We start from the raw sequence: 25,260 nt of genomic DNA, 5'->3' as shown, positions 1-25,260 counted from the left end.
AATGCGTTTTTCTCAAACATTGTTTACTCGGCGAAAGCATGTGCAAAAATCAATTATAATATGTTTTTCCTGCATGTCTCTATTGCATTTAACAGTGACTCACTTAACTTTGACGTTCAAGAGTGTTTACAAACAAGACAGCAGCCCCACATTAACATGAATTTAGCCTATACCCAATGAGAGATTGAATTAGCAGTACACATACATTTTCTTAGATACACTGTCAGAAAAATGTTCAAAATATGTACCCGAGCAGTCACCGGGACAGCATCCTTTCAATAAGTACAACTTTGGAGCTGAAGAGTTCATATTAGTACCTAATTATTTTGGTATTGGAATTTTGGAAGAACAAAAACAGAAAAAATATTTCTGTAAATTGTCAATATAAAAAAAGACCCTCTTTAAAAATAATTGTGCTTAAAGGGTGATGCCATAGAAGAACCGTTTTTGGTTCCTCAAAGAATCTTTCATACATTTTTATAATCCATAGAACCTTTTTTAACGAAGAACCATTTGTGAAACAGAAAGGAAAACCATTGAGCCAAAAATGGTTCTTTTATGGCATCATGAAGCACCTTTACTTTTTTTAGAGTGTATAGTCAGAACAATCTGGAAGTGTGTGTATCCTGACAAAATTATTTCCTTAATTTTCAAGTTTGTTCAGAGAACGTTCAATGTTTGACGTAGAAAAAGTCTTGACGTCCATGTTGACACATCGAGGTGTTTCCACCCATCCTCATACGTAAAAGAGACCTCTCTCTCTCTCTCTTTCTGTCTCTCTCACTTGTATAAAGGGGGGTTAGGGGTTGGACCACTGGGAGGGGTGTGTCTCTATAAGACGACCGAGCAACAGCATCCTTTTAGGAAACAAACAGAAGCAGACGAACGGAGAATATTACTGCCATCAGTTTCAGCAGATCTGCTCGGGACAGGTACCAGATCCGGACAAAGTACAGGTAGGCTAAACTACAACTATACAACCGTCCACTTTTCAAAAGTATGTTTGCTGTTTATTTGTAATATAAAGTGTATAATACGTAATATGAGTCGAGTTATTATTATTTTAGGTTAGTTTTGAGTTATTTTGTCTTCTTTAAAATTACTGATCATAGTTAAGGTAAGAGATAATAGATAAAGATCAGTAGTTAAGTGTATAGCAAATAACCACAAACCAATTTTCTGTCCAATTGTGTCTTTTTATCTGCATTGGTTCAGACCCCCCCCAGATAAAATCACGATTGACCACATGTTGGATATTTTTACTTTATTTCCCACCACAAAGTAATTTATAGTACTGCATCAAATGAGATGTGTAAGTAAGGTTGCATTGTTGTCCCCTAAAATCTATTTAGGTGAATGACAGGGGCATATTTTTCACTTTACTCTAATAATTGTGTCATCGATTGATGCATTCTAAAATCAATGCATCTCTTCACAGGACATACCCTGTAATACAGGATACTAAACACACCAATCTACTTTACAGAGATATTTATTGTACTATAAAGGTTCAATTAAGGTTCTGCTGTGAATGCAAAAGGTATTATCGACTGTATTGCGATATATTTTATTTTATTTTTCGCTGCACAAATGCCCGCCACATGCTCTGTTAATGGGCCATTAACATGCAATTTTCTGCTATCTTTGGCCAGTGCATTTAGATAGCTTATCTTAGTTAGTTTGGATTTAGTGCTGAGGTTTAAAACTGACCAAAAGATCCCTTCACTGATTTTACATGGTGGTCATAATGAATTAGCCTTTAAAGACCCTTTATAGATTCCCTAGACACAATTTTGCCCTGCGTAATTCAGTATTTAACTTTTAGATGTTGGATCACGGTGGCTTATTATTTTTTACCTTACTGTAACCTTCAGATATTATGCTGCTAAATATATTTAAACATACATATATAGTTTTTAAAAAGTTGTTTTAGGAATAATCTGATTATTTCTTAATAAAGCCTGCGGGCAGATATTTTAACTACTTATAGGCTACCAAACTAAATTTGTAAATTGTGAAATTGACTCCTGATTGGCTTTTTCCTCCTATTTCCATTTTTTTCATAATGCAAAAAAAAATAGAGAGCATAATCATAATTAATAATAACTGGAAATATATTTTTGCACATGACAACCTTTCTGAGAGATGTACTTACTTATACTTTGAATATGTATTTTATAAAAAAGTTTTAACTGAATGCTACATGTGTGTGAACACAAACAGGAATATTACTTTTCTCTTGCGTTCATTTTTTAAAGACGCAGTGGTCAGCATGTTCAAACATATGAGGGCAGACTGCAGGAAAAAACAAAGCTTTGTGTGAAGTGCAGTGCGGTATAGCAGCATGACGTGACTCAATGATTTATGCTTCATTGCTATGAATAATAGAATACAAGTGTTAAAGGCCATAATACTAGTCAAACTAGTATTTGATTAATAACCAAATACATTAAAATTATTATGCATTTTTATAAAGTACTTTATTTGACACACTTATACATCAACCATGTTTGCCTCAATTCTCTCCAGACTTAAAGGGATAGTTCATTGAAAAATGAAAATTTTGTCATCTTTACTAAGCCTCAAGTTGTATAAATTTCTTTGTTCTGCATGCTGAACACAAATTAAGATATTATGAAAAAATGTAACAAAGTAACAAAGCAGATCTGGGGCACCATTGACTTCTATAGTAGTAAAGAATAATATTATGGAAGTGAATGGTGCCTCAGATCTGTTTGGTTATTAACAATTTTTTTAAATGTCTTTATTTGTGTTCAACAGACCAAAGAAATTTATACAGTTTTGTAAAAACTTGAGGCTCAGTAAAAGTATTTTTCAGCTATCCCTTTAAATTAATATATACTTAGACTAACTTTTCTGTTTAATGGTGATTATTTATGGAATTAGTTGATAATCCTTCACTTGGTGACGGTTTCTGGTGACGTACAAATTCTTTAAAGACATTTCATCAAGGAGTTTTTGCCCTTAACTTTTAATTAAGTAAATTCAATGTTGCCAATGAAACAATTACTTTCACATTTCAAGCATGCAAACACCATCAAGCTTTTTGATTAAATAATCTATCTTTATGTCACAGGCATCAATACAAAGCTTATATTTGCTCTTGTCGTGAAATGTTGAGAATCACGCTGATTATTGCTTATAAAAGAGAATATTTTAAAAATGAGTATATATTAAGTCTATTGTAGAAATGTGCTTGTTTTTGAACTGTAGGTGTTTATAGTCTTTGAACTTCATGGACAGCCCTGCTAGGGACTTTATTTCCTTTAATCTTAGTTGTTTTTTTATAGTCAGACACTAGAAAGTAGACAGACACATCACCGTTTTTAGCCAGTTTTGTGCTTTCATTTACTGAAATTCAAAGATGATATAATCTGGTCTGTGCTATTCACATTCATTTCATATCTCTATACAGTAGTTCTACTATATGCCAGCAATACATTATAATTTCTCCAGAAGAACTCCCTGAGCAACATCTGAGACATAATGGATACTTAAATGAAGCATAACTAAGATTTAGATTCCCCATTAAGTCTGCTATGCTATGAAAGAGCAATGTCTAAGCAATCATTTTGTTTTAGGACGGTGTTGTTCCATCACCGGGACTAGTAATGGTATTGATGTTGATATAGTCAATAATGATGGGGCTTAAACACGTCAACCATAGGATACTAAAGACTCTTAGGATTAACTGAATTGAAAATAACGGTTATTGATTTCTCGTTCTTGAACACCGATCCAATAGCTTACCTGTCATATAAATCAACATTACTAATCCAAACCAGGTGTAACTGTTAGCATCATATACACTCCACCCCAATGGGTCCCCAATATGGTCTAACATAGCATTAACATAATATATCATTGTTCATACAAAAAGATGTGCATCTAAAGCTTTAAAAAAGTAATGGGGCAGAGAGGGTTAATCTTCCTTGTCCATTAATAAAAGTCCAGTCAATCATAAAAAATACTATTAAATAGGTATTGTATTATTTAATAAAGAGTTAGTTTCGATGCAAAAAAAGGTAAAAAAAAAAGTATGGATTTGTACAAAATCATGTTGGTGATTGAAAGATGAGAAGCTGTAAACAACGAATCACTAAACATTTATGTAACACAAATGTGCACACATATTACAGATCAAATGTATCATTATTGTTCTCACACACGAAAGCATATGCTGAATGAAATAAAGATTAAGCAATGGAAATATGCATTGTCTAAAACGTATTTTGTATAAATGAAGACAGAGTATGTGCTGACCAACCAAAACAGCTTATTGATTTGTTTCTCACATAAAGTATACTTTATATATTAAATGCTCATAATTATATATTATGCACATAGACCCTCGAAGCCATTTTACAAAGCTTTCCATCTGCATTTGGGCAATTGTGATCTCATTAGACACATCAATGAGATGCCCCTCATCCACTATGAAACCCCTCTGGTATTTAGCTTTGATTATGACGCTTTTGATTGATAAATGAGCTGTGCATCACTCGCCCCATTTACCCCTTGGATTAATTGAGTCATTGTGTTTTAAACCAACCATGCTGAAAACATGTCAGAAATGATGGAGAATATCTAAGAACAGTGACTGGTGGTTAAGACAGAAAATGAAGCAGAACCTAATTTTACTACTTTTAAATTTAAAGTACAATGTCTGGCATTTCCCATCATAATTTTTATGATCACATGTGACAAAGGCTGCATTTAAACTGCATGTTTGAAGTGACTCAACTCAAAAACTTTTTTCCCCTGTACCAAATCGGTTATGACCCACAAATCTGCAATCAGGAAAAAAACGCATAGATTCCGATATTCTCCGATCAGTTTTAGGCCTCATTCATATTTGAAAATAAAATCAGATACATGCATTCGTGTCTGCATTGTAAGCGGACAGATCGGATATTCCCAAGTCAAGATGTGTCGTGGATCATTGAAAATGCGACGCTGGCAAATGATATCATCTCAGGTGGATACCACCCGCAATCACAAGACTCTTCTTAGTAGCGCAATGGAGGACGATGGCTCCACTTAGGCTGGATTTATACTGCAAATCTTGATGCCCAATGCCTTTATCAGATTTTTATCACAACCTGCTTACATTATCTTTTAAAAACAACTTGTATCCGATATTTGCATTTAACCTAAATACGTGGCAAGGTAGACATACTGACCCGGAACAGCTTAAACCACAGAGGAAGTAAAACGCTGCGAGATGCAATGGATACAGACAAAATGATTATACAAGATTATAGAGCTATATTCTGTAACAAGACATAATACAACATTACTCCATTATGTAGAGCCATTGTCTACTAAGGAGAGTCTTGTGATCGCGGGTGGGGTCCACCTGAGTTGACGTCATTTGCCAGTGTCGCATTTTCAATGACGCACGGCACGTCTTGACATGGGAATATTTTACATTGCGGACGCGAATGCATGTATCCAATTCATATCCGATTTATTTCCACATATGAATGAGGCCTGAAACCAACTGGAGAATATCGGAATCTATGCACTTTTCCTGCTTACACGTTCGTGCATATTCGATCTGTGCCACATGAGGGGAAAAAACTGGAATTGAGTCCCTTCAAACATAGAATGTAAATGTGGCATTAGTGAAGTAAAGTTGAAGTTTTATTTCTTGTTACAGAAATAAAGCTATATATTTTATATAATCATTTTGTCTGTATGTAAAATCATTTACTTCCTCTCTTATTTAAGCTGTTATGAATTGTTTTTCCACGTGTTTAGTGTAAATTCAGATATTGGATATGAGTCGCTTTTAAAAGATTATGTAACCGGGTCTTCAAAAAAAAAAGATAAAGGCAATAAATCGAAATTGGGCATCAAGATTTGCAGTGTAAATAAACTTAAACGTAGACATAAGATAATCAAAATATTCAAAAAGAATTGACAAAATGAAAGGTATATTAGTCCTGCCTTAAAGGCACAATATGTAATATTTTTGTAATAAAATATCCCAAAACTACTATCACAAGGTCATATATTTAAAGAGTTTGGTTCCAAAACGCAATAAATCCATTTTGACAAATTTCGGTAAAAACGTGTTTTCTATACCAAGAAAGTGACAAGATGAAAAACACTATTTTCTGTTACAAACTTTCACATAGCATTTTTAAATTATAAAAACATAAAAAATTCAAATCCATAGCTTGATTTTCAAAGATTTATTATAAAAACAAATTATGTTTTGGTCCTGCTTGATTTTCGTTGACTTAAAGGGGACATATTATGAAAATCTGACTTTTTCCATGTTTAACTGCTATAATTGTGTCCCCAGTGCTTCTATCTATAATTGTGTCCCCAGTGCTCAACCTAGAAAATGTGAAAAAGATCAACCCAGTAACTTAGTTTTGGTAAACCATTTTCTGCAAGCATGTGAAAAATAGGTAATTGTAATTTGGCTTCTATTGTGATGTCAGAATATGGTAATACCGCCCCCTTTATCTGCACTATCCAACCACAGCACAACCAAGTGCAAAGAGAAAGGGAGAGAGAGAAAATAATTCACAGCACAATTGAGTTTCAATTGCAACAAACCACCATCATTGTGATCAGTGTTTGCACTTCATCCGCTCATTTGCATTTTAAATGACACACCCAAAACGGCACACTTTTGCTCAGACCTATTAAGACTTAGTTTACATCTTAAAAAAATCTCATAATATGTCCCCTTTAAAATAATGGAAAGTTTTTCATAAGATCCCCCGGGGTCAATGTGTTAGAATCACATAAACTTCACAGATGCTGTCGGGAGAACAAGCACCCGTCTCCCGAGTGCCTGTCGCATTGGATGTTGATGACTTACAATCTTTCCCGTCACAGAAAACAACCACAGGTTTATCAATGCCATTAAAGTATTATTTTGTTTTGTTTGTTTGTTGATCACGAAGTACAAAGGGGTTGAGGAAAACTAAGATTCCGTGTACTCAACGCGCCGCCATTGTTTGTTTACATTGCGTGGAATGGTGCGCTTTAATATGTGGAGCGGATTTATTGCATTCTGTATCAAAGGAGGAGTGGCGTATACCGCGTTTTGTGAAAAAAGAAAGAAAAGATGACAGAATAACACTGCGGATATTAAATTTTGCGAAAAATTAAGAATTTACTTTTAAATACTGACCTGATATAATACTGATTTTGGAAGTAACTCATTTTTTTCAAAAATGCCGTTTATCGCGTTTTGGAACCAAACTCTTCATTTTGTTCACAGCGTCAAAAATTGATTTGGAAACCTAATGAGCTTGTAAACATGTTGCACATCACTAAACATATGACTATAAATAAAGTATAGCATGTAGCAAACATAGCCTATTTTAATATGAAAATCACAGTTTCTCAAGCAGAACCATTGTCCTCCCACTTATTTATGAAATTATTGTTTATCATGGAGCAGATGAGATTATTTCAAAGGTCATGACTTAAATCACCGTGTCTATCTTTGTTAAGTCTTTTATCATAACATAACTAAGTTAGTTAATTCAATCTTGAAGGACTGCTGAACTCTGCATCCCACATGCACAGGGTCTCTAAGCTGCATAAAAGACTAGTAATGCAATGCAAATGTGAGACTTCAAAAATGCCACACATGTAGAAATGTAAAAAGCAAAAACAATAAACAAACTAAGCTGGAAGATAATAGTAATACATCAACTGAAAGGCCACCGATTTTCTTCTGAAACATCACCGCAATGCCGTACCCAGCATAAGGTGCATCTTCTTGTCGTTTGAGAGACAAAAATAAATTAACTTAAAAAGAAACCAGAATCGATATCCAGTCCTTTCACTCTGCGTAAGGTTGTGTGTAATTTACTCACACTCTTATAATGAAGCGTTTTTCCTCTCTGTTGCGCGTACAGTCGGTGAATTCAATAAAACTCGCTCGAGAGGTGGCAATCGATTCTCTGTGACTTACACCTTTACTTTTGTTCCTGGTGACATCTTCAATACAAGTGCAATGCAGGTGAAATTGATTTATCTCCAAGTTGCAGGAAACATCCGTTGCATTATACGTTTGAGAAAGAAAATGCAAGACAAGGTCATTATTCAAGCCTGTGTAGTCGTATTTGAACTGATGTGGTGACTAAGACCAGTGTGCATCACAGCGGCTTAAATCTTACTCCCCGTCTCTATCCCGCTCCCATTACGCCACAAGCGCTAATTCTAGCTTCAATTACTGCAGATGATGGGTTTTGCTAATGAAGTCCTTTAGATGCTAAGTCTGTCTCATGGTCGCTCAAAGAGAACCTTTAATCGTAGTAAGTTAAAGTTTGCAGATATCAAATCAATTTAGGATCTTGCAATGGAAGAAATAAAAATGTTCAAACCATAGTTCGAGTAAAATACGTGACCCAGTCTGCGAAAACAAAAGTTTTTTACATAAAATCATCCTACTTAATGTAAAGAACATTCAGTAAAAATATAACCTTGATTTCTTTAATATTGACCGAGTAAGTCCATTCGAAGATTGAAATCATTGTGAAATTAATAATTGAAATCAAACTTTGATGAGACTTGAGACTGAATTTAACAGACATGGTCACATATGGACAAACTTTAACATTGCTGGGTCATTTCAACCTATAGTTGGGTCAAATATGGACTATCATTATGCTTTCCTGTCTCTCTCACACCTTCTTTCATCTATCCTCTCTGCAGACCACACATCAGCTGTTAACACACTTCGTGATGAAGACTCCACTGTGGACGCTAGTGTTGCTTGGACTGTGTAACCCAGTATGGTGTGACTGTCAGAGGGACTGCCACTTCTGCAGCCAAATGCTGCCTAAAGAATACGCCTTCAACAATTTGGTAATCCTTCAAGTTTAAACTTATTTCCAGGTTTATTCTAGTCCCAGACTAAAATGCATGTTCAAAAAGTGAAAAGTTGGATCAACTTAAAAAGTGGGATTCTTCAGGGCTTTTTTTTCCTTATTCGGGACATATTGAAGATACAAAATCAGTTGAGTTTTATTCTGTTGCAATTAGTTCACAGTTGACCCCCATTTTGGCTTAAAACGGCTAATTAAAGTTATTAATTCACGATAATGTTAATCCGTCTGTCAATGCGCGCATTTCAAATTTCAAAAGTAGCCTACATCGACTGAAAGTTGGCAATGTCGCAAATTTGTGACGTTCGACAGAAGAGACGATGAACGTTTGATATTACTGCCGTAAAGCCATGTGTCGTGAACCTTTTTGAGACACAATATTTAAATGTAAATTCATAACGAAACAAACTCGAAATTTGATGCTTACGGTCGCTGATGAGAACTGGGATCAAAATCGCTTGATAAAGGGCCGAATTTTGATCTGTTTCTCACAATCGTATGAATTTTAAATGTGGATTACAGCGAATTAATAAAATTAACATCTTTTGTGAATTAATGTTGTGTTTTGGTGTAATTATTCTTACATAGACTGTAAAAATAATTATGTAGAAATTACAGTGTTACTTACAGCTGGTTGCCTTACCGTAGATTTAAATTTATGCTATTTACTGGCAAGAGTTTGTTCAAAGTTAAATAAATATTAAATTCTTTACAGAATAAAACTATACAATAACAGCCTCATGCAAAGCATTCTGGGAATTAATTTTTTTGCTTCAGATTTAGTTTCCAAGAATCCTTTGCTTGATGCTGTTACTTTAGTTTTTAATTGGATAGGACAAAACGCCTTTTGTGTGTCATGGAAAACAAACTAAATATTACAAAATGGTTGAATGATTACAGAAATGGTATAAATTTTTTGGTTTTAAAGCGTAGTCTTGTTTAATATTCTTTGAAAGTCATGAACATTTCCTAAATCATAAAATACGACTGAAAACATGTCATTAATATGAGTAACGCCAATTCCCACGATTATAATATATTTATGAAAAAATACATACAAATCTTTACGTCTGTAAAGCTGTTAATACGTAAAAAATGTATGTATTAGTCAACACATCTATATTATACGTTTCATGAAGCACACTTTACATAAAAATACACGTTGATAAGTCACAGCTGAAGGCTGTTGTTAGACATGACACAATGCGAGACATTCACGATAGAACACTAGCCTCAACGCAACTTTTATGAAGTAAAATCACTTAAAGTCTTTTTTCCACTGGAAACAATAGTCCCTAACCAACTGTAAACAGCAATAGAATTGCTGCCTCCGAAACCGTCTACTTCCAAACTATATTGTGGGCGAAAAGCAGTTTAAAAAAATAAATATTTTACTTTATACTATGGTATAACTGCGAAGACCCCTTTTCGCTTTTTGTCAATAATATCTCACTGGCTTTTATATATATATAACTGAGAGAATAAATTATATAACCTTATGTTGTACAAGACTTTATTCCCCAAAACTGTGGTATTGAACTTTTTCGTTACAATATCATATCTTTGACGTGTATTTACCTCAGACTCGTCATTTTCCAATAAAATGATGACACAATTATAATAGAGGAATGTGTTTCTGTAATGTATCTGATTATAGTCCACTCTGTGATTCATGTCAATATGATGCATTTGAGGGGGCTGAAGTGCTAATTTGGTTAAAGTTGGCCCTTTGACTCAAAACAGCTGCAGTGATTCAGTTATCTTGTTGTGTAATTAAGTAGAAACACAACAACATCATGTGACAAGGCTTCTCGTGGACAGTAATAGACCAAAGTTGCCCTCTGTAGCGTAAAATAGGCTCTCCCTGGGGTGTTATTTTTATCATTTTTCAGCATGACTAAACGGAGAGAAAATCTCCAGAAAAATCAATCCAGAAAAGTGGGAACACTGTCTGAAGTCTCCCTATACCCCTTTCTGATAACTAAGAAATTCCCCAGAACCTGATTGTTAATTTGCATTTGCTAATTAATTCTACTGAATAGCAGATTCCGATCACTTCCCAGTTTTATCATGCAAGTGTTGTGATACTGCTGCTTTTTGAGAGTCATTCCTGTTATGTAACTGCCTTTAAACTACTTTAAAATAATGTTGTAAATTAAGTAAGTTTTTTTATAGATCAATTTAAGGAGGTATATTAACTCAGGCCCCATCAGCTTATACTGTTATCCAAACTTATAACAATGGCATATGCTTCAAACAGACATCCTTCGGTGTACCTCATCAACTCACACAGATATACTTAAGGTTGCCAGGTTTTCACAGGCAAAACCCACCTAATTGCCACTTAAATCTAACCCAAAACTAGCCCAATCAAATAAACAAATAAAAAAATTTTATTGCATTTTAGTGCATATTTTGTGCATAATGTCAATATGATTTCCAACTTTTTGGAACTTTTCTCACAAATAAGTCAAGAATTTATCATTTTGTACATTACTTTGTTTCTGTAAATGTATTAAAAGTGCAATGTTTGCATTTGTGTATCCAGGTGTGTTTGTTGGAGTGTAACGGGAACCTTTCTCCAGGCCACACCTGGGAGATGTGTCGCAGGACCATTTTGGAGCCGCATCCTAAAGCGTCCTTTCCAGTAGGGGGCGCCATGCTGAAAAGGGCAGAAGAAGAAGCGGACGTCTCTCTGCCTCTAAACGAGGACGACGACCAATATTCTGAAACCCTCCAGAGGTTTGACCACGTAACGCGAGCTGTGGGACCACAGGATCAAGACCAAGACCGAAACATGCAGATGAGTAAAAAATACAAGTTCCTGCAAGTACAGTCAACACAAGAATCCAAGGAAGAGCAAGATGGAGATAGTGAGATGCAAGGCGATGAAGAAGAGGGCATCCACCTGATCAAACGCTTCGGAGGCTTCCTCAAAAACAAATATGGTTACAGGAAGTTCATGGATCCTGGCAGGCCTTTGCAGAAGAGGTACGGGAGCTTCATAGGTGTCCGCAAATCCGCCCGCAAGTGGAACAACCAGAAGCGCTTTAGCGAGTTCCTCAAGCAGTATTTGGGCATGAGCGCCCGAGGTAACGAGTTCAACAGCATGTCTGCTGAGTTCACCCAACAGAATGAATAAGCTATGACGGTCGAAGCCAATAAACTTACCCTCCAAACTATCAACTGTTATCTTACTCCCTTCTCCAACACACAAAAATCTCTTAGTGCCACAGGATTAGATGTGCATTTACTCATTCAAGCATCTGATCTGTGAATCATGATTTTAGCTTAAAGCTTAAGAAAAACGAAAGTATAACGACCAGGTGAGATTCATTTCCATCCGAGTCAAAACATCTATAAATTAATTTGATATTGGTATTGTATATCTTCTCCTCCTATAGTTCAATCATTACACAATAACCATAAAAAATCCATCTCATCTACACAACACTGCCACCTGTTGGGGTATTTCCATAATGAAAACCTCATATACATGTGTAATAATTGTGGTGGGATGGCACAACACGGAAAGATTAAGGAATTAAGGAAAGCTCATCTGTGTTTACTATCTCTCTCCAAAAAATAAACAAAGCCAGACTTCATGTAATCCATTTCAGCAAAGACTCATAACTGTGATGCCTATACAAACATATAAGAAAATTCTGTCGTGCAGAGATCGCTTCTCTGTAAAAGAGTGGGGAACCAAAAGCTTTATTTTATTTTTTTGAAACTGACGATATTGATTTGTATTTGTGCATATGAAAAATGAAATGTGTTTATGCAAACATTGCTGAATCACGCTTTTCTCTTTATTCCAATGATATAAATCATGATGTTGACTAAATGAACTGTACATATTGGTGAAGTGTCAATAAAATAGTTTACTATTTTCTGTGGCTTGTCATGCAGCAAATGATTGTGTGTCATGAAGTATTTTGTTCATGTTATACGATTTCTATAGATTTCAGTCAAAAACTAAGCCACAGTCTTAAAAATCTGATGTTTTTTAAAAACAAATTGGCTGAATGATTCCTTAAAGAATCTGAATATCCTTTCTGTTACTAAAAAGGTTCTCTGTAGATAAAAAGGGTTTTTAGATGTTTAGAAATTAAGTTTAGGTCTAACCATAAGTGCAAAATCAGTATAAAAAGTGCAGGATATCAGCATAGTAGGTGCAGGATTAGGTGATACTATAGAAATAACTTAGTGTCGGTGTGTACTATGAACATACACTCTAAAAAATGCTGGGTTGTTTTTAACCCAGGGCTGGGTCACTATTGGACAGAACACACTGCCGGGTTAAAATGACCCAACTGCTGAGTAATTTTAACCCAACTGCTGGGTTGTTTCAACATGGTTGATTGACAATAACCCAGCAATTGGGCTAAAACAACCCAGCAGTTGGGTCGTTTTGGCCCGGCAGTGTGTTCTGTCCGGTGGTGGCCCAGCCCTGGGTTGAAGACAACCCAGCATTTTTTAGAGTGTAATATACAAAATTTACAAATGGATATGTACACAATAAATTAAACTACACAGAACAGTTGTAAAATGAATATTTAAGTAGTGCATAAATGAATGATGGACAGTACTAGCTAGTCAGTTAACAGTGAAGTGGAATAAGTTTTTGTTTTCAATACATAGTACTGGAGTGTAAATGATGCAATACAAGTAGTCCGGTAGTGCAAATGAACAGGGAGTACATAAATAGACAGTCAAGTAGTGTATTAAACAGTCCAGTAGTGCAAATATAAGATTGTAACTGTGCAAGTAATAAAAAAATTCCTCAGCCAGATGTGCAAATTAATATGTAAGTATAAAATTGTAACAGTCCTTTCTTAGCCAGATGTAGTATTGAGAAGGATAAGGAGAGTGTAGGAGTGTATGAGGTGGTCATGGAAAAGGTATAAGATTATAAAAAGGTATGAAAGAAATGCTTCTTCTAAGAACCTTTGACTAAATGGCTCTTTGAGGAACCAAATGGTTCTTATATGGCATCACTGTGAAGAACCTTTTTAGCACCTTTATTTTTTAAAGTGCATATTTGTACATAATCTATTTGTGTTAAATTTTTATATATATCTAATGCTATTGAGGGCAGTAATTTATGCACTCTTAAAGGATTAGTAAATTTTCTTAAAAAAATCCAGATAATTTACTCACCACCATGTCATCCAAAATGTTGATGTCTTTCTTTGTTCAGTCGAGAAGAAATTATGTTTTTTGAGGAAAACATTCCAGGATTTTTCTCATTTTAATAGACTTTAATGGACACCAACACGTAACAGTTTTAATGCAGTTTAAAATTGCAAGTTTCAAAGGACTCTAAACGATCCCAAACGAGGCATAAGGGTCTTATCTAGAGAAACGATTGTCATTTTTGACAAGAAAAATAAAAAATATGCACTTTTAAACCACAACTTCTCACCTACCTCCGGTCCTGTGACGCGCCAGCGCGACCTAAGGTAATTGCGTAATGGCGTGGAAAGGTCACGTGTTACATATATGAAACGCACATTTGCGGACCATTTTAAACAATAAACTGACACAAAGACATTAAATATATCATTCGACATACAACAACGTTGGAACGGTCCTCTTTCTCCACACTTGTAAACAATAGGGCATAGTTTCGCATACGTCCTCCGTGACCTCTTGACGTGATGAAGTATTGCGTGAGGTCACATGACCGGAGATAGACAAGAAGTTGTGGTTTAAAAGTGCATATTTTTTATTTGTCTTGCCAAAAATGGCAATCGTTTTGCTAGATAAGACCCTTATGCCTCGTTTGGGATTGTTTACAGTCCTTTGAAACTCCGTTGAAACTGCAATTTTAAACTGCATTAAAACTGTTACGTGTTGGGGTTCATTAAAATGAGAAAAATCCTGGAATGTTTTCCTCAAAAAACTGAATTTCTACTCAACTGAACAAAGAAAAACATCAACATTTTGGATGACATGGTGGTGAGTAAATTATCTGGATTTTTGGTCTTTGTGTGGTCCTGGACCTCCTATAAGCATTGAGGTTTTTATAACAATTAAAATACTACATAAATGTGAAATTCTCGTGCTGCATTGCCACAAAACGATACTATCAATTATTTGTCCCAATTTAGCAATAAACTAATAAAAAAAACATTTCTGTCTAAAATAAAATGTAAACTCTCAAGTGCGCCTCATGCTGTTTTCTGAAGGAATTGACAGATTGTTAGATTTAGGATTGGGTTTAGGGGCTTTTAAAAAATGATTCTCCAACTATTATTTCACACTAATTTAAGGGGTAAAAATGGTTAGGGTTTGAGTTAAGGGTAATTTGGGGTTTCTTAAAATATACCAGTGGACTTTGTTTTGCCTCAAAATGCACACAAGTAATGTTTTAGTAAGGCATGTTTGTCATATTTCCTAATTAAATTAAGGTCTAACTGTTAGTCCTGGTTTAAGCTTATCCCTGTCCGTGAAACCACCCCTACATAGACTAAATAAAGCTAGGAAAAATATTATTTTAGGAACTTTTGACTAAATAGTGCTACGTTGAAGCGTTATTACCGTTATTTTGTGATGAAAACACGTGATCTTCAACTCGATGCAGTTCACGTCCTCGACCTGGAGATTAAGTTGCGTTTCTGTAGAAACAGAAACAACGTCAAATTAATTCCTCATTAAAGAATTTGTTGGCAGCTGTAAAATACATTATTACAACATTAAATTACATTTTTTGCTTCAGCTACGTTGCAGAAGACAGAAAGTGCGTCAGGTAAGTGCTTCCGCCGCCGCGTGAGGTTGCTTGCGTCAGGTCGTAGCCCTCAGAAAATTCCCAGTCCGACTCCACACGTTGTAATTACGAACTCTACGAGCACGTAAGTCTATGGTTTTTATCATACTGTAGGTTTTTAGACGATGTAATATTCTAATTACAATAATGCGAAATCGTTATTTGATTTCAGATAGGACATCAAATGACTATAAGAAACACATTTGTTCTTTGGGGATCCAAAAGAACAAATAATTTCTTAATAGCGCGTAAAAATGCGAGTCGTTTTCACGAATCTTCTAAAATTTTCATATGATCAGAATTTCATAGGATTCAAACCGTTTATATTTACTTTACTGTTGGATTGCTCTAGGAAAAGATCAATATTAAATGCAAAATAACTACAACATAGTTTGCGTATATTTTTGCACAAAAGTTTATTTAAAAAAAGGCATGTTTTAAGCAAAACAAGTTATTTTCTCTTAACCTTGAACCAATCTCAGACAGTTCAGGACTTCATAAAAGGAAATACTTCTGAAGTATTTTACAAAAATGTACAAACAGATTGATCTTGTGAGCTTTAATGAATGTCTCTCAGGGCTTAACAGACTAACTAGTATTGTGGTTCTTTCGAGTTACACTGACTGTTGGAATTGAATATTGACCTCAGGTTAACGTACATTCAGTTTTATAATGTCAAAACATCAAGCTTTATAAAAAATATGGATGATTAAGCTACATGTAAAAAGGAAAATGCTGCTGCATATAAGCTCTATACAAAATAAGAAAATAATGCATTTGGACCCAAACGTTAAGAATAAAAACCAAACAAATAAACAGTTACACTTTTTTTATAAATGGGAAGTAGTTTTATGAATAATTTCACATTATATTGCAAAGGTGCATATATCATACATGACCCTGGCCCACAAAACCACCAGTTATAAGGGTACTTTTTTTTTACATTATTTATACATCATCTGAAAGTTGAATAAATACGCTTTCCGTTGATGCATGGTTTGGTAGTATATGACAATACTTAAAAAATCTGAGGGTGCAAACATCTAAATATTGAAAAAGTTGCATCCACCCACAAAAATAAAACTTTGATATAATCATGATAGGAAATTCATGGAACGTGACATTTACTTAAAATCCTTATAATTTTGCCATAAAAGGAAAATTTATAATTTTGACCCATGCAATGTATTGTTGGCTAATGCTACAAATATACCCATGCAACTTAAGGTTTTGTGGACTAGGGTCACATATGAATTATCTTGCTAAGATACTCTTTGGCAAGAATACAATTCAAACAGACAAACAGCCAGTGGGTTGACCGGGACGAGAAGCACGAAGAAACGCATATAAACTGTATAATTTCATGCATGTTTCATATACAGATATTCCTTAGCCTTGACATGACAGGAAAGCGAATCATCCTATTCCACAGAAATATAACCTGTGTCATAGAAACACACTAATTTTGACATGGCATATGACTTAACACATCACAGATATCAAAATCGTAATACAAAATCCATTTCCTCATCTATCAAAAGTTTGTTATACAAAACTCTGCAAACAGAGGAAACGTCTGCTTAATAAGCAGGTAAACAAGACATACATGAGCATAAACATATGCTATTCTGCTTTTTGTTTAACTACAAATCACCATTTATAAGCTGCCATTTTTGCCCCTGAAAACAATGGACCGCTGTCTCACATCACATGGAATGATAAGTAAACTGTCCATCCGCTTCGGAGGACAAACGTGAGGAGGTTTCAGGTCAGTCTTGAAGGGGTGGGTGGTTTAAAACATATTCAACAAAATATATGGCTGCTGCTGCTGTTGTTCTTCAATACATGACTGCTTACTGCTTGTAAAAGGAAAGTCACGCTTTATTAGTTCTTGATATAAGACGCAGGAAGACTGCAGAGTTGCAGGGGCTGAGTCTGTGCTTTTCACTTGAGAAATCTTTCAGCACCAACGTGGTTCCTTAGCACGTTTTGTAAAACACAAAGTACTGAAAAAGTCAAAAAGGTGCTCTTTTGGTTTCTTCCAACCGCATAGTTCCAGGTAAAATCCCATCTTTTAAGGTTAGTGTTCGCTTCCTTTTGTTCCTCAGGAGGTATTTAGTCAAGGAATCTCTGGCAGGCCTTTTTCCAGCGGCAGGCGGTGCACCACTGGTCTCTGTGTTCGATCCCATAGACCTTCCTGCACTTCTTGGCCTCGCCGCGAATCCTCCTGGTAAGTAAAATAAATCAATTAGTTTGGACATCTAACCTGAATAACTTTAAAGGGTATTCGCGCTTACAGTGCATGCAACTTTTGAAATGTCACCAAACCAAATATTCAAGTGGAAAAAATGTAGGAGGGGGGTTTTGAAGATACTTTTTTTGTGATATTAATATAAATTTTTTCCACATCCACCCAGCCTAAACTACTTTTACTTTTAATGAGTTACACTTTACAAATAAGGCTGTATTTGTTAACATTGGTAAATGCATTGGCTAACATGAGCAATACCTCTACATTAGGGTTACCTCTACATTTTTCAACTTTTAAAAGTTCATGCTCTCACCCCACCAATATGTTTGAATAAAAAAAAAGTGATACTTTGCGCTAGCATGTATACTTGTTTAATAATATTTACTTATGGCAGCAATGGACTTATTTGACCATGCTTCATGCAATTAAATCTCCTGTTTTAGTTGTGATATGTCCTTCTGTTGTGCGTTTTTAAATGGTACAGTTTTTGCAAAAATAAGTGATTTCAGAAATATTCAAAGGCTTTAAGCAACCTCTAGATATTGTAGGAACAATTCAAAATTTTGCACAGTGTGTTTTTATTGATATCCTAACACATTTAGGGGGTGAGAGTTGAACATAAAAAAATGACCCATTACAAGGATCACCCTACTCTACATCATTTATTAATCTTTATTAATGTTAGTTAATTCCATAACATGCTAAAATTGTTCATGCTAGTGCACTGTTAAATAACTTTTGTTGTAAAAAAAATAAAAAGTAAAATGATCGTGAACTAATATTAATAATTGCTGTATTCCTAATATTTAATGTTCACGCTAGCTAATGCATTAATGAATGTTAACAAATACAACCTAAAGTGGTACCATTTAATGAACTGACATAACATATTAAATCAAAATATATAAAAGTACAAACTAACCTGGCAGTGCAATGGTTTCTTGGAGGGGAAACACTAGCTGGATGTGGCCTGAAGGTGGCACTGTTGTTCTGGAGCCATTGTTCACCTACACTGACTGAACGACGGCGAAATGGGGAGGCCTGTGGTAGAGATAAGGAGAGGGAGAGACCACACCAACATTAATGACAGAATGATGCAATGCAGGCTATATTACAGCTTTGAACACTACTTTGCAATAAATAAGTTAATTGCAAATTATTCATTTTACTTATTAATTTACATACACTTATTTGGCAGTCGATTTTTGACTTACAGATCATTCAATCTATAAATCTTTTCAACATTATGCATGTTCCCCTAAAAAAAACAATGAGCTTTGCACTGCTGATTCAATGCTCTACCAACTGAGATACACAGATTAAAATTTATTTTGATTTTAGATTCTTTAGATTGGAATTGTTGCAAATGTACAGTATCATAAGACCCTTACAGGATTTCATTAGATTTTATATCTATATTATAAATATAAAACTGCTAAAAACAGCATAATAACAAACTGCGCAGTATTTTTCACAAACATGGTGTTCAGACAAAGAAAACGCAGTATGTTGTGCTGTAATTCTCCACTAGATGGCACTGCAATAACACTGACTTCGCTTGTGGGCGGAGCAGAGGACAAGAAAACAACATAGGCACATCACTCCCATTTCAGTGAGAAAACACTGTCTACATTTTTGAGACCATGTGGCACATAGAATATTCTCTAAACTTCCAAAAAAACAACAAAAAAATAAATAACCTATAAATATTCACAGCACAAAATCCTTGTTTGAGATATATCGCACTTTTTGGATGCTATTAAAATTGCTCACCTGTTTGCTCTGATGAACCGTAAGAGATGGAGTCCAATGACAGGACACGGGTATAGACACCGCCACCGGTTTACACTGCGTCACCACTGGAACAGGTGGAGGGGCCTGAAACAAATAACATATATTAACATTAAAATGTGTTCCTGTACTGGTAGAGCATTCCGTTTGCTGTGCAAAAGGTCAGGGGTTCCATCCCACTGATACATAATATAGATTAAATGCATTGTGAGTTACTTTGCATACATGTAAATTTAAAACAGGTACATAAATTGTCCATATTTTAACAAAGGCAACTAATAAATCAAAACTAATTTAGCACAGCAAGCAAAAAAATCAAACCTGGCAATTATCCAAGCCGATCTGAGCTTTGACTGTAGTTAACAGCTCTCGAGGGAAATCTGGTGTTCAGTTACACACAACAATGTAAAGGATCTCACCTGGTAAGAGTGCTCGGAGTGGACCTGCCAGAAGCTGCCCGGGGCTGATTGGCTGAGCGGGCTTGGCTGGGGCAGATCCGGGCTGGAAGGAGACGGTGGCGTGTGCCGGTTGGGACTGGATGGAGAAGTGCAAGAAGGCTGGTGACCACCAGGGGGAGATGTTTGCTCTAAGTCCTGATAGACTTCGCTGTAGTAGAAGTCTTCTTCCCTGTGCGAGTGTTCATCGCTTTGCCTTTTAAAAAAAGCAATGACATAAATTGAATTAACAATATAAATGGTTTGTTGGTTAGACCTTATTTATAAAGACATTTACCCAAGGTGAGAGTTTCTGATGTGCCGCTTGATGCCCACTACCGTGGTCAATACTTTTCCACAACTTGGCCACAAACACCGATATGCCACTTTTACGGAGTTCTAAAGTGTTTAAAACAAAACACATTTGTAAAATATAAAGTCTCATTGAATTTTGTCAAACATTCATTTAATGCTTTTTTAATGGCTTACTTTGCGTTTCCTTGGTGTCGGCTCATTAAACAACATTTGGTCCAGCTCCATGTCCAAGCCTTCATCAACGAGATTGGCGGTCTTGTCAGATTCCGCGATGGGTGGAGATGGGGCAGGGCTGCCGTTTCCATGGTCGCAGCTCCAGTATCCACCATCGGACACTTCGCCAGCACCGTTTTCCACTCCACACAAAGCTATCACGAATATAGAAGTGAATGAGAAATTAAATAAGCGCTTGCTGTGAAAATCATAAATTAACCTAGCTATTATTGTAGTAGTTACTATTTTAAAATAAAATTTAAAAAATGTGTACGTGCATGTTCTCGATGACTAATGCCTGTCTAAGTAAACATTGTGTAATCTCAGCTGGTCCCAGTCATGTGATTTGTGCACTGTATTGTCACAATGGTAAGAATGCATTTACTTAAAATACATGAATGTGTGTTTTCCTAACCTTGTGTCATGTTCCCCTGAGCTGAGTTTTGGATGACTGGACTGCAGGACAGACTGGTAAGCACCAAAGCAGCCATCATCTCATCCATATCCACGGTCTCTGGGTTCCTGTAGTGAGAAAGTCAAATAAAGGGTTACTAATAAAGTATAGTTTAACACTAATAAATGTGTTTATGTCCACAAATATAACCAACAGTTCATATATATGACCAAATGTGATCCAATTAAAAATGTTGACATCCTTGAAGTTGTACCTTTTTGGCACGTCAATGGATGAGGAGACTGAGATGGTAGGACTGGAGGTCGCGGGGCTCGTCCATACGTCTTCCAGCTTGCGATGTACGTGCTGGTTGAGCTGAGGCAAGAAGATGGACACCTCATTGTCCACATGGTTATGTTGCTCCACCACACCTCCACATTCACGGCCACCACAGTGCACATACACCTAAAACATTTCGTAAGACACACCATAAAGTACAGTATTGCGCACAAGTTGTACGATGCTATATTTAAATTCACAGCTGTATAGGCTCTATAATAAGCGTTTCAAATCGGATACATTCATCAATTCTTACCTTTTGTCCCGGGTAAAGCTTGATTTTGTGAATCACGCCGTCTCCATGGCAGTGGGACCCCGTTTCAGTCAGGCCCTCGGCGGAGGAACCGCACACCAGGGTGCCCAACGGAGACCGCTTTCCAAGTCTGGTCTTCGGTACCATTTCTGCAATTAGCACCTCGTATCTTCCGAACTGCTTTGGAGAACTCCTAATGGAGATTCAGCAGCACTGGTAAAAGACGAACGGGAAGCTGGAAAAGGGAAATAAACAAATGATAACTGATTTTTTTTTATCACTCAGCACTTTTCAAAACCTGAAAGAGCCTCTAAACTAATTCTGTGCTGTAGGCACAGATCTTTACCAGCGTTTCTAAATATTTAAAGAACCATTTATACTGCGTCACCAGTAATAGACTAGGTCAATAAACGTTAGGTCGGATATTTGGACGTTTTTATTGCCTTAACATCTCAAATGCCCCATTAAAAACTTCATATGTTCAGATACATTATGCTTGTAATTTACAAGCTTAAAATATCAAAAATAAGTGGTAGCTCCCTAAACCGCATAATTTTGGTGTTTAGTTACCAAGAACTGATGCAACTTTGTCACCGGTTGTAGCCTGCTGAAGCTCATGAGCGAGCCTTAGTCACTTATAATTTACGTGAACATCCGTCGGCTAAGCGCCAAAGTATGTAGCCATCACAGGACAACTGATGCAAAAGTTGAAGAATACGTGCAACTGTGCATAAGGACCATGAGTCACCACAGAATGAACCATGCCAAAACTCCTTAAAAATGATGCAAGAGCTCAAACTTGGAAAGTGAATGATCTTCATTATGGGCCATGTGTCAAAGGGCAGGGACGAAACTGATAACTGCTTCATGACGGTTATCACAAATTTCAAGTCAGATATCATGTTTCCTAGTTTTAAATAAAAGTGATTGTGTAACTTTTTCACCTTTGTTGCTAAAAGCTGCTTATTAGACAAAACATTGCATCATGTTTGTATTACAGCTCATGTTAGTGAATAAGATTCCAGTTATACCAAGTAAAAATATTGAAAATGTTGGAAATTTTAAACACATAATGTACATTATTTTTGAAATAACATCTTTCCAACTCAGTTAATTCACCTACACCATACAACCAAACTGTTACATTCATTCATACAATTTTCCCTCACATCAAAAATGATATTTAAATATATAGTTAAATGTATTAAATACAAAAGTATACTACAGTAGTTTTAATGAGTGTAAAAACTAATTTATAACAACAAAATACCAAATGTACGACTTAGAAATATCATTCGTACATTCTGTACTACTTCACTCGCCATTTGGCATACCGGTATGTATGCACACAGCATACAGTGGTTAGATACAATCAATGTATACAAGCCGGCCATGTTTGTGACAAAGTATAGCTGCTGTGTATGATAAAAGCAAATGCTTTATTTATTATTTTTTTAAACTAAATGCTAATTTACTTCACATCGAATTAAACGTTTAGGAGTCAATATTGAGATTCTGAGCTTTTTGTCCAGTTTATTAACATTAAAGCCACAGAGTTGCAACAAAACAGTTCGTTTTTCAAAAATCTAAATGTGTGTTTTTCGAAGAATATGCTATGCCCGTGACGTCATTGTTGTTGCTCGCCCTCTCGTTTTAAATGCTCCATACTTTAAGCACGTTCACGACGCGCGCGCTACTTCCCACATGTTCGCCGCCACGAAGCGTCAGGAACGCGCAGCAGCAGCGGATAATCCAACAACCGTTTTTGCAAAACTAAGCAAAATTTGCCATCCATATAGTTAATCTCTTAGCACGTTGCTCGTCATAACATGAAAAAGTTCACGTTAGCATATTTTCAGCAACATGTCCATATGACTTTTCACGTTTTAATAAAACAACAGTTTTTCATTTAATTTTTCTTTGGCTTCGTTCTCGATCACATATGCATACACAATCGCAATGAATGCATACAATCCGCATAAAGTAAATAGTTTTCACAATCCATACATTTACCGATCGAAGCGCAGCCATCGCAAAAATCGCACACAAACAAACAAGCTACAAGTAATGAACATCTAAAGGCTTTTCGCGTGAATTAGCTATTAAAAGGTACAAACCTGAATGACATGCAACAATGCAGTCTTGCTTGCAAGCGAACGGTACAGCGATAAAACACAAATGCGTCTAAATAGAGAGAAAACTTTCAATGAATGTTGCGTACGTACCTCTGCCAATTCTCTACACACCCCCTTCCCACAAGGCTTGCTCTGACCGGCTGTAACTTGAAAATGTCCTTTTTCAGAGCCCAGAACTGGTTACGTTCAGATATTCGAAAACCCGAACTGGATTTTTACTGTAGGACAGAACGAGCTGACGAAAATCACGAAATTATCATCATAACTACACAAATCAGCGACATAAAAGCAGTTTATGCACGTCCACGGTAGTTGTCCCACACACGAGCCTCAGGTTGATTCCGTTTTAATCCGCATTGGTTATATTTTTGCCGGTTTTTGCCGCTACAGCAAACTCCTGCGCCGGGTTTGTCATCCGGCACTTTCTAGCGGGCTTGTGCTCTTGTAGTAAACAACCTGACCATGTGGTAGCGATCTCGACGCTGATTGGCCAAGCCCTGCTTTCCAAGACACACGCCCTACAATTCCAACTTGTTTACGCAGAAGTTAAGGAAGGGTCAAGAAACACAATGGCATCACATGGGACAATGCATTTAATGTATTGTTTGTAACACATTTTAATGATCTCGTTTCTGCTATTTCACTAAAATGCATGGAAACATTAATGCAGAGAGAAACAATCTTGCAGTTTTTTTATGCTGCGTATGTCTAATTATTCTGTAACATACACGTGGCTTCCAACATTTTTGCTTTATTTAGATCCCATATGATTGTGATTGCATAACACAATGTGTGCATTAAAAAACACGTAGCCTACTGTATTTAAATATTATACATGTGTTTTTATTATGCAGTATTTGTTTCTGGGTACATCATGTACTATGTTAAATTGTACTGTGGCTGATGTTGCATTGCATGCATTTCCTTCATAGGATTAATAACGTATAAATATTAATCTCTAATTGCATGCATTTTGTTTTCAAAATGTACAGTAGCATACAATAGAAATGCTCACATTTGCAGTGCACTAGATGCATTACCGAGGGGGAGGGTGTGAAAGGTTTACATAACACGAGCTTCCCCAGTCCGTTGGCATCGCTGAGACACGCCATTGGTCCATTGCCGTGACGAGCCTTCCCACGCGCTGTGCTCGTGGAGAGGTTCAGGCCAATAAACGCGTACGTGCGCGATAGCACATCGTCGTGCCAGAACAGAAAGAACGCGCGTACTGCACGTCAACAACCACACAGTTCTGTATGTTTCCAAACGACCGCAAGCGCAGGCGTTATGTGAAGGGATTTGTTATTTTTGTTTGTTTATTTTTTGTTGTATGTTTCTTTTGTTTGTTCACCATCGAATGTAAGGACTTAAAACAGCCAATCGTGGTTAAAATATTATAAAATAAATAAATAAATAATATCCACGTTTTTCTTTATTGCAGTCAAATTTGTATTTATATAAAGACTACAATCACATGA

The 25,260-nt window shown here is 36.0% G+C and overlaps 2 protein-coding genes across 3 annotated transcripts; one reads left to right on the top strand and one right to left on the bottom strand.

Annotated features, from left to right (window-relative positions):
* Positions 1-798: 798 nt before the first annotated feature.
* Positions 799-12,780, top strand: pnoca (prepronociceptin a). The gene is made up of 3 exons (XM_055173064.2): positions 799-956; positions 8,713-8,865; positions 11,434-12,780. Exons 2-3 carry the CDS (start codon positions 8,743-8,745, stop codon positions 12,025-12,027), a joined length of 717 nt encoding a protein of 238 aa, XP_055029039.2. The 5' UTR covers positions 799-956; positions 8,713-8,742; the 3' UTR covers positions 12,028-12,780.
* Positions 12,781-16,056: 3,276 nt separating this feature from the next.
* znf395a (zinc finger protein 395a) lies at positions 16,057-24,205 on the bottom strand. Of its 2 annotated transcripts, none has more exons than XM_073869273.1 (10): positions 23,765-24,205; positions 21,651-21,882; positions 21,330-21,520; positions 21,077-21,183; positions 20,623-20,816; positions 20,432-20,532; positions 20,119-20,350; positions 19,682-19,786; positions 18,831-18,949; positions 16,057-17,884 (listed from the first exon to the last, which is right to left on the bottom strand). In XM_073869273.1, the coding sequence occupies exons 2-10, from the start codon at positions 21,792-21,794 to the stop codon at positions 17,773-17,775; spliced, it is 1,305 nt and encodes a 434-aa protein (XP_073725374.1). In that variant the 5' UTR covers positions 21,795-21,882; positions 23,765-24,205; the 3' UTR covers positions 16,057-17,772. The 2 variants fall into 2 exon arrangements, with proteins under 2 accessions (XP_073725374.1, XP_055027947.2); XM_055171972.2 differs by having other exon boundaries at positions 23,873-24,204.
* Between the last annotated feature and the right edge of the window lie 1,055 nt (positions 24,206-25,260).

The sequence above is a fragment of the Misgurnus anguillicaudatus genome, chromosome 7, assembly GCF_027580225.2.
Source record: "Misgurnus anguillicaudatus chromosome 7, ASM2758022v2, whole genome shotgun sequence".
Lineage (NCBI taxonomy): Eukaryota > Metazoa > Chordata > Actinopteri > Cypriniformes > Cobitidae > Misgurnus > Misgurnus anguillicaudatus.
Note: the sequence above shows the minus strand (reverse complement) of the source record. Positions and strands in the feature narration are given on the sequence as shown.

Excerpts from the sequence above, each read along its gene's own strand:
- pnoca (XM_055173064.2), top strand. The coding sequence starts at position 8,743 with ATGAAGACTCCACTGTGGACGCTAGTGTTGCTTGGACTGTGTAACCCA. Across the intron at positions 8,866-11,433 it reads AATACGCCTTCAACAATTTG|GTGTGTTTGTTGGAGTGTAA; the intron begins GTAATCCTTCAA and ends TTGTGTATCCAG.
- znf395a (XM_073869273.1), bottom strand. The coding sequence starts at position 21,794 with ATGGTACCGAAGACCAGACTTGGAAAGCGGTCTCCGTTGGGCACCCTG. Across the intron at positions 21,521-21,650 it reads AGCTTTACCCGGGACAAAAG|GTGTATGTGCACTGTGGTGG; the intron begins GTAAGAATTGAT and ends GAAATGTTTTAG. Across the intron at positions 18,950-19,681 it reads CGGTTCATCAGAGCAAACAG|GCCTCCCCATTTCGCCGTCG; the intron begins GTGAGCAATTTT and ends TCTCTACCACAG.